The following is an 18907-nucleotide window of genomic DNA, read 5'->3' on the forward strand; positions in this document are numbered from 1 at the left end:
TGTATTAATACATAATTGTTGGTAAATTCTCTTCCCCTGTTCAGTGACCTCTTAACCATGGTACAGAGATTGAACAGGCATGTTCTCTTTTCGTTGCTTTCGCACAAACTTTAATTCAGCTTTTCCACCAAAGTACAGTGCGCTGAGAGCAAGCTCCACAGCTTTATGGAGGTAAATATGGTGCAAAACTAACTTGTAAAAAAAAATTGTACCTGTAAAAAAAAAAAAAAAGAAAGTACCTGTAAAAACAAATTTGTACCTGTAAAAATCATGATTTGTACCTGTACACATTTTTTTTTTTGTACCTGTACAAAAAGTGTAAATTTGTATCTGTAAAAGTTGTGATTTGTACCTGTAGAAATGACAACTTGTAGTCAAAGAAGTCGCCACTAGGAGTCACTAGTGGTTTTTCTGCTGCTGTTCAGTCACGTGAGTTTTGCACCATTGGACGTCCTCTTCTTTCAAAATGACGTGTAAACTGGTGCGGCTACTCTGTTTGTTTGAAATTGCGGACTTGTGCATGGGTGTCATTTGAGTTCAACCCACGGTCGTTAGCTCAACCAATGAAGTTGAGCTTTAGCCCGCCCAAATCCTCCAGAGCCCGCCCTCTTCTTCTACGAGTACAAATCACGGCGCTCTACAAGTACGAATCAGTTTTGCACCTTTTGTAGCGAGATATATGGTGCAAAACTCACGTGACTGGACAGCAGCAGAAAAACCACTTGTGACTCATAGTGGTGACTTCTTTGACTACATGTTGTCATTTCTACAGGTACAAATCACAACTTTTACAGATACAAATTTACACTTTTTGTACAGGTACAAATCATGACTTTTACAGGTACAAATTTGTTTTTACAGATACAAATTTGTTTTACAGGTACAATTTTTTTTTACAGGCACACATTTTTTTTTACATGTACAAATCACGACTTTTACAGATACAAATTTAGACTTTTTTTCTACAGGTAATTTTTTTTTTTACAAGTTAGTTTTGCACCATATTTACCTCCATACAGCTTCCATTCACTCCATTCGCTCCCCTGTGCCAAAGTGCGGCACTGTAACACTATCCCCCATAATAGTTACTCTTTAATTAAACTGCCATGCTTGGCCTGTAACATTATAATAAAATCAATTACTAATTTATTATAATTAATCTCATTCAATTCATAATTATTATTAAACACGGAAGCTGAAAGGAGTAGCCTTCCTTCCAAGGATCAAGCCTGCAAATGCTCATTCGTTCAAGACGTAGCAACAGAGTTCACAATAAAACAATAAAAAAGGAATGAAATTTGTTCGTAAAAAAAGTAAGTAAAAATCGTGTATAAAAACTTGCAAAAGTCAGTGCTATTTTGATTAACACGGTGCAGCAATGCGGTTTCGCTATATTAATGTGTTTTGAAATGCTCTTATTTAATGACATTTGTACGTAAAAAGTAAGTAAAAATGGATCGTGTATAAAAACACGCAAAAGTCAGTGTTTATTTTTGATTAACACGGTGCAGCAATGCGGTTTCGCTATATTAATGTGTTTTGAAATGCTCTTATTTCATGACATTTGTACGTAAAAAGTAAGTAAAAAAGGATCGTGTATAAAAACACGCAAAAGTCAGTGTTTATTTTTGATTAACACGGTGCAGCAATGCGGTTTCACTATATTAATGTGTTTTGAAAGGCTCTTATTTGCCAAAAGCAAGGAACTAGCGCGTCACTTCCGCGTCCGCGAACTGCAATGGCTGAACAACGGGACCGCGGTGTTCCTCTGAGTACTGTAAGTAGTCTAAAAACAAGGTTTTTTTTCACCTACCCTTTTGTATTCACGATGGTTTCACTACATATCGCCGTTCTTCAACATCCAAGTTCCTTTCGATGTGTTTAGAACGGGCAGCACGTCTAAGTTAGCATTAGCAGTAAGATAAGGAGCGCCACAGGAGATGTATGCTTTTCTTTCCAACCGATCCACTGGCATCCTATAATGGCGATTATAGGATGTATAACTATTGCTACTATGTATTGCTATTATTTTGTGAATTATTAATAAACGTAGGCTACCGCAACAGCAAGAAGCAAGATCTTGAGTAGTGTTCTTTAGATCTGCATTATACATTAGGTCTAACAACATTTCTATATGCCGCCTTTAACAAAGGTTACTACTGTTGTGACCAAACTTTACGAAAGGATATATCCACAATTTACAACAGCAACATTTAAAGCAACGGGGCAGCGACGTAGTTGAGAGACTATGCATGCATAAACGATCGAGTTTCACGCTCAACTCAAGACATTAAAAGTATTAATTTAATAAAAATAGTTTTAAAAGATAACAACTTTTTTTCCTAAGTCAATGAAACCGAGAAATGTATGTTCAAAGTAAAAGGGACAACTGAAATGATAGGCACCCAGGAAACCCTGCACACCATTGCATTATTTATTTGAGCATGTGCAGTTTCAAAATCAATGGAAAACATCATCATAGATCCTTCACAAAAACAACAATTAATATCTGTATTTTTTTTCTATTTCGTTTTTAAAGTCCGTAAGCAAAAGACTTAAATCAACAATACTCGGATGTTCCACCATGACGTCAGTTGTTAGGAAAATTGGTGTCGAATTTGTGTGAAAGTGTGCTGTTCTCTCCTATGTTCGAAAGGAGGCACCTTTTTAATTTCTCTTTGACCCGATGGTGTAATCCAACAAAGGTTGAAGAAAGGTGCAGCCATTGATCTTATGAAATGTGCTGTTCCATCTTGTGGCAACGATTTGTTGGAACTTGTGGGTATTTGTAGTAACTTGGTTGGTCCTGTAATTTTTCCAAGGCGATGGATGTGACTAGGGCGTGCTTAAAGCAGGCGTCGCCAACCTTTTTGAAAGTGAGTTACTTCTTGCTACTACTTAGTGCGGACTCTGCAAAAGGGCTATCACTCGGTTTGATACACACTTTTGAAATGACAAATTTGCTCAAATTAGTCAGTGTGGACGGAGAGGAGACCACGTCATGTTTTGCTCGCAAACATTGATCAGAAAGGTAGCGGTGACTTGGAAGTACAAACCGTCGCGCCAAGTGGTTTATTGGCTGACAGAAGCCAATGAAGGTACAGGGTTAGTCGTCAAGCACCATCATTTCCATAATCACATATCGTTTTAGCCCTCGGGCCATGTCTTGTAAAAAGTTTTTCACTTTCACAATGCAGCGGCCCTGTGTGTCTTGTCCACTAAACCGCTGTCATCATTGTATTTGCTTCACTTGCAGCTTTCTCCCAAGTACCTTCATACCAATTCTACCAGTCACACCTGGCCTTTCAGTGCCATTGCTGAGCTCATAGGTGAGTCATCTTGACCAAAGTCTAATTACAAGATTTTTTTTTATTATCTCAAGACAGTTTGTTTATTAAATAATAAATACTGTAATTTATTGAGTATAAGACACATTTAAAAAGTGAATAAATAAAAATCGAAGGGGATTGCTTATGGGTTCGGGAAAATGGGAAAACTCATCATATAGTACAGATGTTTACCTGGTATCTATAGGTTTTGAAAAAAGCGACTACAACGCCATCGCAAGTAGCAGTTCCTTGAAATAAGGCCACGTATCGGCCCGACACTGATAGTATCGGTACTCACCCATCCCTAATGTTCAATAAAGTGTTGTCCTACGACTCCCTTTTCAGCTCCACAGTTACATTATGGACTCTAAGCATGCACCATTTCTCCGTTTGTGGTTAGGAATCACTGTTTTAAAGGCATGCACTTTGTCACCACACTGAATTGTGTCAAATGCCTCGAAGCACTGAACCATTTCAACACAATTGCTTCAGTGGTACAGAAAGCAGTGGTGAAGCAGTGTCACGACTCATCACACTGATTCATGGCAAATGCTTCATAACACTGAACCATTTCAACACAATTGTTTCATATTGATTCACTGCTTCAGAAAGCTTCGGTTTCTCCACCTCTAGTGTCCGCACACGGCTCTTGTTTAAGTTCAAAATCGAGAATGCTCGTCTTCTCACACAAATACGTCGATCCAAACAAGCTCTTGACATTGAACTCTTTAAAAACATCCACAGTCTCCTTGCAAATGAGGCAGACAGTTGTTGCGGGTTTATGTGAAAAAAATAGTTCAATTTTCACCTCTCCTTGAATTGTCACCCCTTGTTGTCAACTTTCTTTCTTTTTTTCTTTTTCTTTTATAAAGTTTTTGTCACCGTGATTTTACCTTGCCTGCAAGCTAAATTGTGGGTTCACAAACCCCTGAGAAGCAATCTTGTCCGGAGCTCACTGATTTGCTCCGAGCCGTGTGTTTTTGACCAATCACAAAGCAACAGTGTGTTTGGGGGCGGGATATGCGACTGTGACGAAAACAATCAGCACCGAGGCCAGTGCAAACAACTTTTCTCAGTTGACAATCGGCTCGATTAAAATATCTTTGTGTTATTCAAGACGCTGTTTGTCCGCATATTTACATAGCAAAAGGTCAGCTGTCAGTACCCCATCCTTCCCATGCGCGATAAAGAAGCGCATGTATGCGCATAATCAATCGGGATGCGCAAATGGCGTCATGGAGCTGGATAGAGTGCTGCTGCCCTCTTTTGGGTAGATATGAAATTGCAATCAGCTTGTATTTTATAGCAGTTCTACAGGACTCTATTAATTTTACGATAGAGGCTGCGGGCCAGATACAATTTGGCCTACTTTAGGTACATGTTAACTCTCGTAGTAATATCGATACCGCTATATTCAACAACTATATTGCATATTGCATGTTTTTCCAATATCGTGCAGCCATAAATCACAGTATAAGTGTGTACGTACTTAATTCCATTCATATGAAGTTCAGAGGTTAAATGGGTACGTTTCAAAGGCACCTACTGTATATGGTGATAATGACTCTGCCGTAGTACCAAGACGAGCCTATAAGAGGCAGCATCATTCCACAGGGCATCCAGACTGCTTGAAAATACAAAAAGAAAAGTAATAGTAGAAGTACAAGGACAAATAGAAAAATAATCTGCCTCTGTTGACTTTAATCAGAAGAGAGAACATTTTTCTCAAATTAGGTCACTGTCCAATTATCATTTGCATGTAACCTTATTGATTGGCCTCCCTTTTGAATTTGTTGTTGAGTTGTTCAGTAACACTGAATCATCAGAGAACACTCTTTTGCTCACACACTTAAATATGTGGGTTTTGCGAAATGCTGTGGTGCCCTGTACGACGTTGACATTCCAAGTTGACTTGAATCACAGACCACAGTGTACCGCTGCCCTCAGCAAACACATCATTTGCACAGCAATACAACCGTTACATAACAAGCGTGTTGCAATATCCCCACACACTTGTGTCCGTTTGACACTCATCCAGACATTCCCTTTTATTCCCCCTACTCTGCTGTTAACAAGAAAACAAACAACTGCTCTCATTCATTTTGACAGACAATGCCTGCGATCCAGATGTCATGGCCAGTGCGTTCTGGATCGATAAGACTTTTGTCAAAGGACAAGACTGCCTCAGTTTTATGGATAATGGGAATGGTCTGGACCATGCGGCCATGCATAAAATGCTCAGGTACACACACTTTTAGTTAGCTGATTGTGTATGTTTGTAAAACTGCAAGTTGTTTTGAATGTACGTCTTTCTATATTTTTAAGCTTCGGCTACAGTGACAAGGTTCCCGTAGATGGTTTGTTGCCCATCGGGATGTACGGCAACGGTTTCAAATCTGGATCCATGCGTCTCGGGAGAGACGCCATAGTCTTTTCCAGATGCGAGAATGCATCGTGTGTCGGGATGCTCTCTCAAACATACCTGGAAGAGATCAAAGCTCAGCAGATAATTGTGCCCATTGTCTGCTTTGAGCACACAGACCGCAACTATATCCTTTGCTGTAGTAGTACAAAGTTGTCTCTTTCCACAGTACACGTGCATCTCATTTTATTTAGAATATCGCACAAAAATTAATTTAATTCTAATTTTCTAGGGATTAATAAACACTGCAAAATACTTTTCATAAGGCCAATTTCTATTTTCTATTTTATTTTATATATTCTATATATATTTTATATTCTATTTAAAATTTTAAATTGAAAATCATTTGATGTGTTTCATTTCGTATTCAAATTTCTTGAAATGATGAATTTTGGCTTTTAGTTAGCTTTAAATTAAAATCATAACAAAAAAAGATGTAATATTTTTGCAATTTGTAGTAAACCAATTTCATATTTGATTTTCACTTTTGGAACTGAACTACTGACAAAGTTTTACCTAGCTTACTGTATTTTATTGAGATGAAACTGTATATTAGAGAAGTCATATTTCTACTCAGTTTTGTCTATAATGCAATATATGTTTAGTCCTTTACATGCACTGTACTGTGTGTAAAAGAGGAGCACAAAGCCAGTCTGCAGGACATACTGCAGTACTCTCCCTTCAAGACGGAGACGGACCTGCTCACTGAGATCAGCGCCATCACATCTACCTGCTCCAACATGACGACCGGCACACGCATCATCATCTGGAACCTACGCAGGTTTTACAATTCATATGATTTCTTCTAAAAGGTGGAGTGCGATAATCAGGTTGCAGTAATCATGGTGAATAATTTGTCATTTATGTATCGGTATGTCAACTACCCATTTATTTAATGGATGGATGAATTTAAATTAGCTTGTTATAGGATCATGTCTCATGCAAGGGAATGACTGTATGCCCTGCCTCGTATACTGCTGGGCCAATGGTCCAGCTTCTATGAAAATGACGACGGTGCAGAGCCTGTGCCTATACAGGGCTTCACTCTTGACAAGTTAATGTACCATATTTAAATCATAATTAAATATGCTTTTGATGGAGGTTTGATTGGGTGTTTGGTTTTGTTTTTATATCACAATGTTAGGCTCTCGGTCAGCATCCAAACCACCAAAAGAATGACTGAGGGGAATGAGAAGAAAATGTATTTTTCCTAGTGAAAATATGTCATTATGTTGATTATAATGCTGATACAAATCTTTTATTTCTGTCAGGACATCCACTGGGGCGTTGGAGTTTGATTTTCAGGCAGACCGTTATGATATTCAAATTCCGTCCGATGTCTACGAGGAGTTGAACCGGCCTAGTGAGAGAATCCCCTCACATGTACCTGAGAGTATATACTCACTACAGGTAAGAAACGTTTCCTCACACATTGCCTTTTGTGAATGATAAATGTATCGCATGACATCAAAAACTAATATATAGCATGATTAAATGCAACGCACATTATGTCATGTCATAACATTTCATGTTATTTATGTATAATTTATTTTGCAACGGGGCCACGTGAAAAATTGGGTCTCTTGCCAAGTGCTAAACATGGTAACTTTTAACTTTGTCTATTATTTTTACTGTATTTTGAAAAAGCATATTGTCTTGGTTCAATAAATTGCTATGCGTTATGATGTATGTATTGTTATAATAATGAAATATAGATATTTTTTGTAAAAAAAAAAGAAGGTAATTAAAATTACATTTTACACTTTAAAAATTAGAACAATTTGGTGCACAAACCACCCACTTATATTAGCTGCTTCCTAGTCAGGACTCCCAAGTATATGGATAAGTGGGAAGTATATTATTGACAGTGATGTATGATGATACAGTGATAACTTCTTCTAATACACCCAATATGTACCGTATATCATTTGTAGCTGTAAATTTGCATACGAAATTATCAGGCCAAATCCTCTTGGCCTTCTTCCCTCCACTAGGGAAAATAAGAATCTTGCTAACGTTGAGACCACTGTTGTCCTTTTTGCTAGTCTCTTAATAGTTGCGAGGGAGGTTGGAAAAATCGCTAAAAATAGCGAAAACGTCACTAGTTTTCATTTGAACTGCAGACACAAGTTGTAGCTCTTGCTCGCTGCCTTGCTTGTACCGCCCACACATGTGTACATAAAACAAAGCACTTTTAAAATGAAAGGGTTGCATAATTTTGTTTTACTTTGTCACCATGAGGGCCGGTCAGAAACTGTGGATGTGGTCCCCCCCCCTGGCCGTAATTTATCCACATCTGGTATACACATGTATCTAACTATATATCTTTTGTTGTTGTTGTTTTCCATGCGTACAGGCGTACTGCAGTATATTGTACCTGAAGCCTCGCATGCACGTTGTTGTGCGGGGTCAGAAGGTGAAAACACAGCTGATTGCCAAGAGTCTGGCTAAGAGCAAAACAGACCACTACAAGCCCGTGTCTCTCGTATCCTCTTATTGTAATTATGCTGTTTCCCTCGTTTTATTTTATGTTTTAGCATATCATCACCTTCTTAAAATAGTGGATATATAATCATGTTGTAAGCCACCTCTGCTAAAACTGGCTTCATCTTTAGTTAAACAGGTCATTCTATTCTACCACTGAATTAAAATGATTAATAACTATATTAAAATCACTACATATATGTGAGAAAGTCAGCTGTGTTGGTTTTGTTTTCCTTAAATTGTATGACAGACTAAAAGAGTTCCCATTATTTTTGGTTACAACACCAAAAGCAAAGACCACTACGGCATCATGATGTATCACAAGAATCGTCTAATAAAGGCCTATGAGCGTATTGGCTGTCAACTCAAGGTGAGTTTTTGCAACATCAGAACATTTTGCACAATTAACTGAAAGTAGCAGGAAATTAAACATTTTTATGTTTTTGTTTGTCTAATCAAGTTGTCCGTTGACACTCACTGTAATGGATGATGATTCAAACCTATATTAACTGTATCACTTTGAGGCACTACACATAAGTTAACTACAGTAATAGTTCCTAAAATACTCTAAAATTGTTTGTGGGGTAATCACGGTAAAATCAATTAAATGCTTCTGATTTGTGTATGTTTGTGTAATTATTGTGCGTTCAGCACTGTTTGTTAGTGAGTCTTGAGTGCTGGCAAAGATTCCACTTAAAGCAACACAGAGGAACTTTCAGTTTATGTTGATTATGGAGACGCCATATGGACAAAAGCGGTAATGTTATGCCTGAAGGAAGACTACATTTCTCATTAGGACAAGCGCATTGCGTCGTTTTTGAGCTCACCCCAGCGCGCGTTGATATTCATTGACTTCCATCTTTGTAATGAATGGGGAAAGAGGGAAGCGATAATATGCCATAAAGCAGTCAGCACATTTGTATTTTTTTTGTGTGGCAGTGTTCCTACCATCCTCCTCAAAGTTGCTTAGTGCCAGTAAATATGATACCGACCCCCTCAGGCCATGGCAAAGATACCATTCAACTAGTTTTAAGTTGATGTTTCATCAGAAGTTATGAAAATATTTTTATTAAGATTGAAAAGTTCCTAAGTGCTACTTTAAGTGAAGACTTTAGTCCTTAAACTCTTTATTGACATGCCTGTTGACATCTAAAAGCCCAACAGCAAAGGTGTTGGTGTCATCGGGGTCATGGAGTGCAACTTCCTGGAGCCTATGCACAACAAGCAAAGCTTTATTGAGAACGACAAGTACAGGTAAATAGCGCCTCCGATATATTGAAATGTAGCCATTGTGTGCTACTCTTAAAATATGCTTAATTTGTATTTTATTATTTATTTATTTTTGACAGAAAAACTATGAGCAGTTTGACTATCAAACTGGACGAATATTGCAATGAAATCCGCTACAGCCTGACCGGAGGCAACTCGAGCAGAAATGTGGAAGTGGACGACATTAGGTTCGTATTGACAAAAATATGTGTATAGCCAGAATAACGGAATTAGATTATTTTTTTGTTTTGTTTTATAATTTAGTCATCGCATTGTCAGTTTTAGCTTCTTCTTTTTTTTTGGTCTGTACTGTGCTCATCTATTATGATTTTTTTATTAGAATGATAGAGCACTTTACTTCACTATTTTTTAATGAGGCTAGCCTGTTTTTAGGGTCCGTGCCTACTAGCTTTCGGAGGCAGCACTTCATACACTATGCAGTATATGTGGTGCATGGACTCCATCACCAAATATAAACACCCTTTCCCCACCACTGCGTCATTATCTTCATCATGAAAAAAATTGATAAGGGTGGATTATCATTTTCAATTCTTCTGAATGTCCCCTTTAAATACTGATGGTATTTGAAATGTTTGATGACCACAAGTGATTCCAATCACTAGCTGATGCAAACGTAGCATTAAGGAAACATCTTCGAAAACAGCAGCTTGCTTGAGTCACTGTTCTTCTTTTGTTTCCAGCAAGCGTCCGGATCAGAACTGGGTGATGTGTGACCTTTGCAGGAAATGGCGCAAACTGCCTGATGGGATCGACTGCAGCAGGCTGCCAGATAGTTGGTTCTGTCGTATGAATCCTGATCCGCAGTTCAGGTATTCACAGTTTTATCAGTATGGGTCCAGTCAATATATCAAAAACGAAATACATTCCCAAGCCACAACTTCTAAAGCGTATTAGGACCACACTGAAAACAAAATAATACTACAAGGCCTAGGTCATACATTGTAATATGAGAATAAAGTTGCAAAAGGAAATAAATCTCCATTTTATGAGAATAAAGTCTGTATTAACGGAATAAAGTTTTTTGTTACAGTATAGCTATGTTACTAGAATAAAGTTCTAGTTTTATGTGAACATAAATATATATATTTTTTTAGAGTCTTAAATTTAAGAGAATAAAGTAGTAAAACCTTTGTGGACTTGATGGCTGAAAATAGAGCTTTCATTGCTATTGTCCTCATTGGTCCTATATTTGTAAACATTTTCTCTTGGTAACTTATCCAATGGCTGTTTCATGTCAATGGCCATCTGAAGGTGACAAGGCTTTCTGAATCACTGAACTGTTAAACCTCCCGACCTTCAGCTGCCCTGCTGTAAATTCCTTCCATTCACTTTACCCTGAATTATGGGTGTGTTGGCCCCCCCCCCCCAAAAGGAACACAAATTAGACTCAAGTCTTTAATCCTATGATTTCAGTATTTTTTATGTGCTTGGCCAGGAATTGTGAGGCCGAAGAAGAGGCTCAGGATTCTGATGATGACCAACCGTCATACAAAAAAACCTACAAGCAAAAGTATACATGTTTTATTTTTTGTTTGAATCATTAATGAATAAAATACTACATTTTGAGCATTGTGTTATATGCATTACAGAGAGAGGGAGGACAAAAAGAAGTTACAAATTAAGCAGAAGGTAAGAGCAACCCTAGTTATCAAAGTTGATTTAACTGACGTCCCAAGACTTTGTGTGTTTGCTTAACAGTTTTTGCATTGCTTTTATATGCATCTTTACTTTAGGTGGATGAAGTTCAACTGTGGAGCCTGAAACAGCTGTCACAGAAAAGTCATATTCTTGAAAAGAAAGAGGATAAAATCAAACGCCAGCTACGTGAAAAAGTGAGTATTCAGTTCACTTTTATATAGTGAATCCTTCTCTGTATGATCTGTGCTTACATAGTCCTGACACACAATAAATGCTGATTATTTGAAGCAATATTTTTTACGGGTTCTTACAGTATACAATTCACATCACGTGCCCTAATGTCATCGAAAATTACTTTGGTTAACACACTTTTTGATTTGTGGACAGTCTTGTCATGGATGTACGTCACGCACCACTCGGCGGGGCTTTACTGTAGGCTTATTTACTATTATGTAACCATTCAGTTATGCTCCAGAATATGGCTATGCTAGTAGGCAAATAGCAAATTATTTATTTGGTTGTTTAAATTTTACACCTGATGAATTGTTGGCAGACGTTGAAGAGAAAAAACTATTTTCTTCACATCCAATGTACATTTTCCAGAATGTTCCCTTTAATGTCTTTTTATTTTTTTATTTTATCTACAGACTGTCCATTCCTCATCTTCTCCCACTCCCTGGAGTATGGCATCAGTACAGGAGGCTTCCTCCTCTCCAGAGATTACCATCCTGTGTGAGTTGTAATAATAATAAAAACATATAAGGATAATAATTTTAAATCATGTCCTTATTTTTATTATTGGACCAAAAGTCACAACCTGATTGTATGGGCATGGCACTTAAGAAGAGGAAGCTGAGATTTGAACCCCAAACCACAACACTCTGAGGCAAGCACCAGCCCCCTGATATGAACAAGTAGCAATGGAAACACTTGTTCACACTTGCACTAGAAAGAGGTTTATGCTCGCCATCACATCACAGATCAATGCTGATTTTTAAGAAATCTAAATCTAAATAATTAAATTTGGGGGAAAAAATATAATTTAAATAGATGACAATACTTACAACTAATCTATACGATGATTCATTTTTCTAACTGAAGGTGTTCCTTGTGTTGATTAGACCATATTATCAAATTTAAAACCCATGTCAATCATGTAATGGAATTTCTGTCAAGCAAAGCGTTTTCTCTTTTTTAGGTAAAGTAGATTAGGCGTTTGGATCCAACTTGTCAAGTCATGTTCTTGATTAGAAAGCAATTGTGACGTTTTGTGTGTCAAAATGCCAAATCTTAGATCCAAAAATGCTGGCTGATAACTTGACTATGCTTAATTCACATTTCAACTGAAGCCTGCTCTACAACAGTCCTCAGTCCGCTTGTTTGGTGCTCCTTTGAGTTTCTTACAATAACATTCACACGTGACCAAGCAAAACACACAGAGCAATTGCACAAGACTTTGTTTTAGCCAAAACAGAATGCCAAAAAGTGTGAACACAGTCTTCCTTTCTCTATCTAGGTGACAGCCAGCCCAGGAGCAATGGTTTACCAGTTATTTCAAGTGTTTACTCCATGTCAGGTTCAGGGTAGGTATCCTTAGTTGTGGTCTTGCTATTTTCATGTACTTCATCAAATAAGTATGCTTCTGTGATTTTATGTGTTCAACAGGAAAAAGAGAAGTATGTCCAGCAAATCAGAAAGCACACCAAAAAGTCAGAGACAAAACATTTTACATCAAATTGCCTCGGATGCTTCGTCATCGGAAAATGTGAGCCCACTCAGAAATGAGGCCTTTGAACCAAATAAGGCTGGGGCAGGCTTTATGGAGCCGGTCGATGAAGGAAGCAGTTCCTCCCCTGCGTCACCTCCTGTTATCAGACAGACAGAAGCGTCAAAAATAAAGATTGAAAAAGAGGATGATGTCACAATTATCAACAATCCAGAACAAACAAAAGGTGGGGCTGTTGCAACCGCCGAACGCGGTACTCAGTTTTCAAGAAGGGTTAAGAAAGAAAACAATGGTGACATTAAGGCGACAAATGACTCCAATGAAATTGTGTATATAGTTAGCGATGATGATGATGATGATGATATCTATGAATCAACACATCGGCCTACAGAGGCATCGAAACAAGAAGATATTACAGAGGGAGTACAGGACCATATGCCATTTTCTTTAAATTGTTTCCACCAATCAAGCCAGACAGAGGAGACATGGCTGGATAAAGACTATAAAAGCTTGTTTGAGAAGGCTGAAGAAAAAATTCATCGACTTTTGAGCAACAGAGCTGATTTATTGGAAGCTGCACAAACGAAACCTGGTCCTGCCCAGGCCGAGAAGGATTTGGGTGACATCACTTGGCAAGTTGACTCTATCGTCCAGGAATTGGATCAAAGAACCAGAGAGAGGAATCAACTGCGCTCTCAGGTCAGTGTTCTAACTTGATGCTGGACGTACTTGTACATTTGTATTCACAGTTGATTTAGGGACATACATACTGATGTTGGTTGAAACTTCACACTTGATGAGGAAAGAAGCACCATGTGGTTGTTTACAGAGTCTGACATTTATGATGGATTAGGGCGCCAGTATGGCACTGTGGAGGGCCACCATGTGCCTTACAGAACCTAGAGGAAGTTTTCCAGTACTAAACCACAACACACACACAGTTGGATGGAGTTATGATGTCATGGGAATTTTTTTTTTAATAGTGGATATTTGTGTGTGTGTGTGTGTGTGATGATATCTATGAATCAACACATCGGCCAACCCCATTTTACATCGATTTTGTAATTTTTAATTTTTGCATTTTAACTTTCCCCAAATTGCATTTTAATTGCCGCCCGTCAATTATATGCAGATTTTCACCATTCAGGGGCCAACCCGGTCTTTATCTCCTGCGAAATGCTGCATATTGAAATAATTAAATGTTAAAATAAATACTGGGGAAAAAATACATTGGCACATTTAATTATATAATTGTGTTAGATTAACTTTGGCACTCTTGGTCCTCTATAAAGCCCTTTTCAACACAATTATTTGAGCACCCATGCTTCCTAATTGGCGATTGTCTTTTACTCAGCACAGTGCTTTATACACAAAATAGTGTGTTGAAATTGATAGTGTATTTTAGAGAATCGAATGGCTTGATATTGTTTTTAATTCATTTGAGTGGAAGTTTTTTTTTATATATATATACTGCACAGTATGTAATTAGAGCTACTGTATGAGCTTTGTCACAATCGAATTAACCTCGCAGGTCAAAGTGCCAATATAGTTTGTACACTTGAGTGCTAATCGGTATTACCAGGCGTACCAGGTTTTTTGTTTTTGTTGATTTTTTTGCCATGTCTGTCGCTTGCCATGTCCTGCCCCTTCCGCCTGTCCTCTGGGGGATCTATCAGTTGAAGAATCTGAAGGAGGAAAAGGCAAACCTGTCAAGCCAGTGTGAGGAGCTCAGGATGAGGCTACAACAAGCAGACAAAAACACACTGGAGAGTGGAAGCAGAGCGCCGCTGCAGAATGGAGATTGTTCCCAAAAATCAACAAACACCGCTTTAAATTCAGATAACTTCAAAAGGTTGGTGGGATAAAATAACATTTATTCTTTAGTGGCTGGAATGACCACGTTGCTTGCAATACACCTTATCTTTGCTTCTGTTCTTTCTCTCAGGCTGATTGAGCTGCGTTACAACATTGGACGCCTTCTTGTCAACCGTGTGCCTTATCTGGACCTGGGCCAAGTCAATTATGAATGTGATGTCATTGATGAGATTCTGGAACAATATCTCACTGACAACTCCTCAGACAGAAGTAACTCACCATGCCCTAACGGGAAGTAATACACGTTTACAGAGGTGGACGTGTCAATGAATTTTGATCGACCGTCATTCGTCAACAGTCAGGACACCCTTCCATCATCGTCAACCGGTCGATACTTCAAGCCAAACTGTATTGCAGTTGTCAAGCCGCCATTCGTCATTCCTCTGCGAAATGGCCATCTGTCATTGTTTCCGTCATTCGTCAGCAAAATGGCCATTCCGTCATTGACAGATTGCTCAGGAATGCCCACCTCTGCAGATTAATTAATCTGAGGGATTCGTATTCCTCTGTCCGTTCATTCATCCATTTTCTGTTTTATATATACTTTCATTGTCAATTCATTACTGGAGCCAATCACAGAACACATTGTGACAATTATTTACACCTCTGGGCATTAAAGCCTTCAATGGACTTGACATTCATGTTTTTGGGCGAGAAAGCCGGAGGAAGTACTTGAAGACAACTCGCGGGGGAGCATGCAATCTACACTCATGATGAAGGCCAATGGCAAAATTCGAACCCAGTGTGCACATGTGCTGATCAAAAAGAAACTCAACTTTACCCAAAAGGTGCTGCTCTTGTGCTTTTTTATTGATTTGATTTTTTAATCCAAATCTATGGAGTGTTTCTTAAAAATATATATTTTTTACTTGTTCCATCATATTGTATTCTTTATTTTTTTTTCCTTTCAGATAAAATTTTATAGATGCCGTGTTATGCAGCCTGTGCACATTTCCCATTCTATTTGCCGCACCAAGGAACATAAGCTCCACTTGCTCAGACTGCAACCTTTTTATACACTCGATGAGATATTGCGCTAACTAATGGAAAGTATGCCTAACAATAGAATATAGTAAAACCTTGTTGGGATGTACCTTGCCTCTGCGCTCTAAAAGTGGGGCTGCAATAAGCCTGTTATTTTTGTATTAGTCTACAGTGCATCCAGTAATCCTGTCTAGCATTAACAGAAATAGCATTACAAATGATGTCGCTTTTGAAAATTGTCCTTTAGAGCCAACATAGTCTTCAGTACACTGGTAGAAAAGTTTTGCGTTCATGATATGAACAATTCAATTACGTTGGGTTTTCTTGCTAAATACCCCGCGAAAGGAAAAAAAAAGCGAAGCGCTGCTTTGGTGATATATTTTGTGATCTACCTGCCTCATGTACTGCAGACATTGCCACTAAGCTTGTTTGAACCCCCCCCCCCCCCCCCCCCCCGGGCTTCCTTCCACAAGTGTAGCCAACAAGAGCAGCGTTTTCACATCAGCCACATATTTAGCAGTACGCTATACTAATACTGCTAATTACCACATCATTATTACAATTAGCACACTACACTTTCCTTATTCCTGCGGTATTCCCTATATCCTATCACTTCTTTCGAGAATCGGTGCTATATTGTATATAAATTATATTTTTGAACAGGACTTGAATGTGACGGCATTTACACATTAGTAATGCTGTTGTTTACTCAATAGATGGCACTGCAGCTACACATTGCTTGGAATAATCAACTTCTAATTGCATAATTCACCCTGATATTCCCAATATTTGTTAACACAAAATGTATGAATACCGAAACAATTATGATCTTCTCTCTATATACTCACAATTTGGTGTGACATCTAGGCCTGCTTAGTTGAACGCAAAGCACAGGTTACATGTAATTGTACCTTCTGCCATCTAGTGGTAGAGTTTTCAATTAATGTGTGTCAAACTCAAGCCCGGGGGGCCAGGTCCGGACCACCACATAATTTGTGCAAATCTTGTGCATCAACTTCAACGATTGTTAAAATCTACCAACATTTCTAATTGCCACTTCAAGTATTGCACCATTTTTTTTAGTACTAACGCTCTTTTTCCAAAAACTTAACAATTATTATGCTTGACTTAGGGGATTTTAAAAGGAGTTCCTGTATCTATCAATTTGTGGTGTATAATGAAATGGCAATCAAACATTTATATAGTTTCACAGTCATAACAGCCCTTTGAGGGAAACAAACGGCAATATGATCCGTGACAACATTTTTTACTAAATAAGTAAAATTAGGTAACTTCAAAGCACACCAAACGATCTCTCATGGCACACTAAAATATGACACAACAGTGGATGGGAATCACTGGCTTAGTCAATCCCCAGAAGTTACTATTTCAATTTAATTAATATTGTCTTGCCTCATCGAGATCCTCAGTGCCTTGCTACCTTTAGTCAATATGTGCTTTGTGGTCGTGTTTAAATGTGGGGGATGGGAGTGGTGTTTTTTGTGTATTTATTACTATTTGTCCATAAATGTATCCAAAGGATTTGGTGTTGCATTTTTAGATTGAGAAAATTACTACCAGTTTCTCAATAAAATGTGACATTTAACTACAGAAGTGTACTTTTGCTATGATACGATTTGCTCCTTTGCCATTAGGTGACAGCCAGGCATCGTAGAAGAGTGAATAGGTTTACGCTTTTGCTTTTGATTATCCCCAGCAGTGACTTCTTAAATCGAGATGGAACCACGATCATGTGCACATACAAAAATAGCTGAGGCCACGCTGATGTTTCTCATCGGCCAAAGCCAAGTTGAACCACTGGGAGTTAGGAAACAATGGTTTCATTGTTACCACCTCCAAGGCGCTTGTTTTCCTGCTTGCTGTTGTCACTGTTTGTCTGTTACCTGAAAGGATATTTAACAGACCTCAGTGAAGCGCAAAGAGCAACCGTTTGCACTTTTGTGTGACTTGAGCTGCAGCTGTTGTGTGTGTGTGAGTGTGTGTGTGTGTGTGGGTGTGTGCGGGTGACATGTGCTGCACAGTTTTAGAGGGCGGTTTTTAAATGTGGTTGCCCACAAGTAGTTGGCTAGTTGTGAATGTAGCCCACTTGAGTCCCAATGCAATAGAAGTATGCTGTGTACATGCAACCACATGCATCTGCTTCAAGTCGGTGAAACTGCATTCCAAGGGGCCGCGCATGTAAGGGCTCATCAACTCATTCTGCTGGCCCACAGCGGGTGTCGAACTCCGGCCCTCGAGGGCCACTATACTGCATGTTCCGGCGTATTAGAGGGAGTTACGGCCGTAATTGGTTCCACATCAAAGCCCTGAGCAGTAAAGTGGATGCATTACAGACAATCAAGTGGATTATATGTCCCTTTATTATACTACACTTCTGCAACAAATTATCACAGTGAAATGGTGATGAAATTCCGCCTTTTCACTGCTCAACGGGAGCTAAATTGTTATTAGTGAAGCCATCCAAAGTGTGCCAACTAGCTTAGTTGGCATGCAGTGTGCACGTTTGGCTTTGTGGGCATTTTGTCATGTGGAAAGTTTGGCAAATTGTTCATTCAATCGCTGTGTGAAAAGAGTCCGTGTCCAAAACTGCGATCAGGCCGGCCGACACTTGAAATGATGAGGTCATGCCAGCCTTCATTTCGATTTTCAATATGTTTATCGGTGGCGTGCCGTCAGGGCCTTCAAGACTTTCTCTGCTGACCCAAACGCTATCGGAGGCATTGAGCCAAATTTACAACGTAGATGAATTTAATTCATTCATTCATTTCATTTTTATTTCATAGCGTATGTCGTCGCTTCCATACATGTACAGTAAATGTTCGTTTTTTTTGTCCAAGCTGACAAACGTTTGCTGGCTATCTTTTGTTTCAACCTGAAAATGTATTATTATTTTGTTTTATTTTATTTTTGGCACTTCAAGAGCAAACATGTATGAGCACTACAGCTACCTTACATTGGCGGGAACAAAGAAAGGAGGTATACATCAGTATCTCTGGTGAGTATAAAGTATTTAATGTCATCTTATATTTTTGTCATTATTGGATAAATATTGATTGTAAACTGCTATATTGTAGTGTAGCGCTTTGGATTATTTGCTTCATTGGGCCATAAAAATGAATGTGGCTCGCCGGATCTGGC

At 38.6% G+C, this 18907-nt stretch overlaps 1 protein-coding gene across 1 annotated transcript; it reads left to right on the forward strand.

Annotated features, from left to right (window-relative positions):
- The first annotated feature begins 1717 nt into the window (after positions 1–1717).
- On the forward strand, positions 1718–15644 carry morc3a (MORC family CW-type zinc finger 3a). Its single transcript, XM_086091935.1, has 19 exons — positions 1718–1777; positions 3257–3329; positions 5439–5571; positions 5655–5878; positions 6376–6532; positions 7023–7161; positions 8108–8236; positions 8486–8605; positions 9392–9489; positions 9585–9692; positions 10206–10334; positions 10961–11035; positions 11115–11154; positions 11259–11357; positions 11811–11895; positions 12680–12746; positions 12829–13588; positions 14566–14741; positions 14835–15644. Exons 1-19 carry the CDS (start codon positions 1739–1741, stop codon positions 15001–15003), a joined length of 2820 nt encoding a protein of 939 aa, XP_085948061.1. The 5' UTR covers positions 1718–1738; the 3' UTR covers positions 15004–15644.
- The last annotated feature ends 3263 nt before the right edge of the window (positions 15645–18907 follow it).

Source organism: Leptonotus elevatus, chromosome 12, assembly GCF_054856555.1.
Source record: "Leptonotus elevatus isolate MCC_2025b chromosome 12, RoL_Lele_1.0, whole genome shotgun sequence".
Lineage (NCBI taxonomy): Eukaryota > Metazoa > Chordata > Actinopteri > Syngnathiformes > Syngnathidae > Leptonotus > Leptonotus elevatus.

Coding starts and splice junctions, on each gene's coding strand:
- morc3a (XM_086091935.1), top strand. CDS start 1,739: ATGGCTGAACAACGGGACCGCGGTGTTCCTCTGAGTACT. Junction 1,778..3,256: donor GCGGTGTTCCTCTGAGTACT/GTAAGTAGTCTA, acceptor CTTCACTTGCAG/CTTTCTCCCAAGTACCTTCA. Junction 12,747..12,828: donor TACTCCATGTCAGGTTCAGG/GTAGGTATCCTT, acceptor TGTGTTCAACAG/GAAAAAGAGAAGTATGTCCA.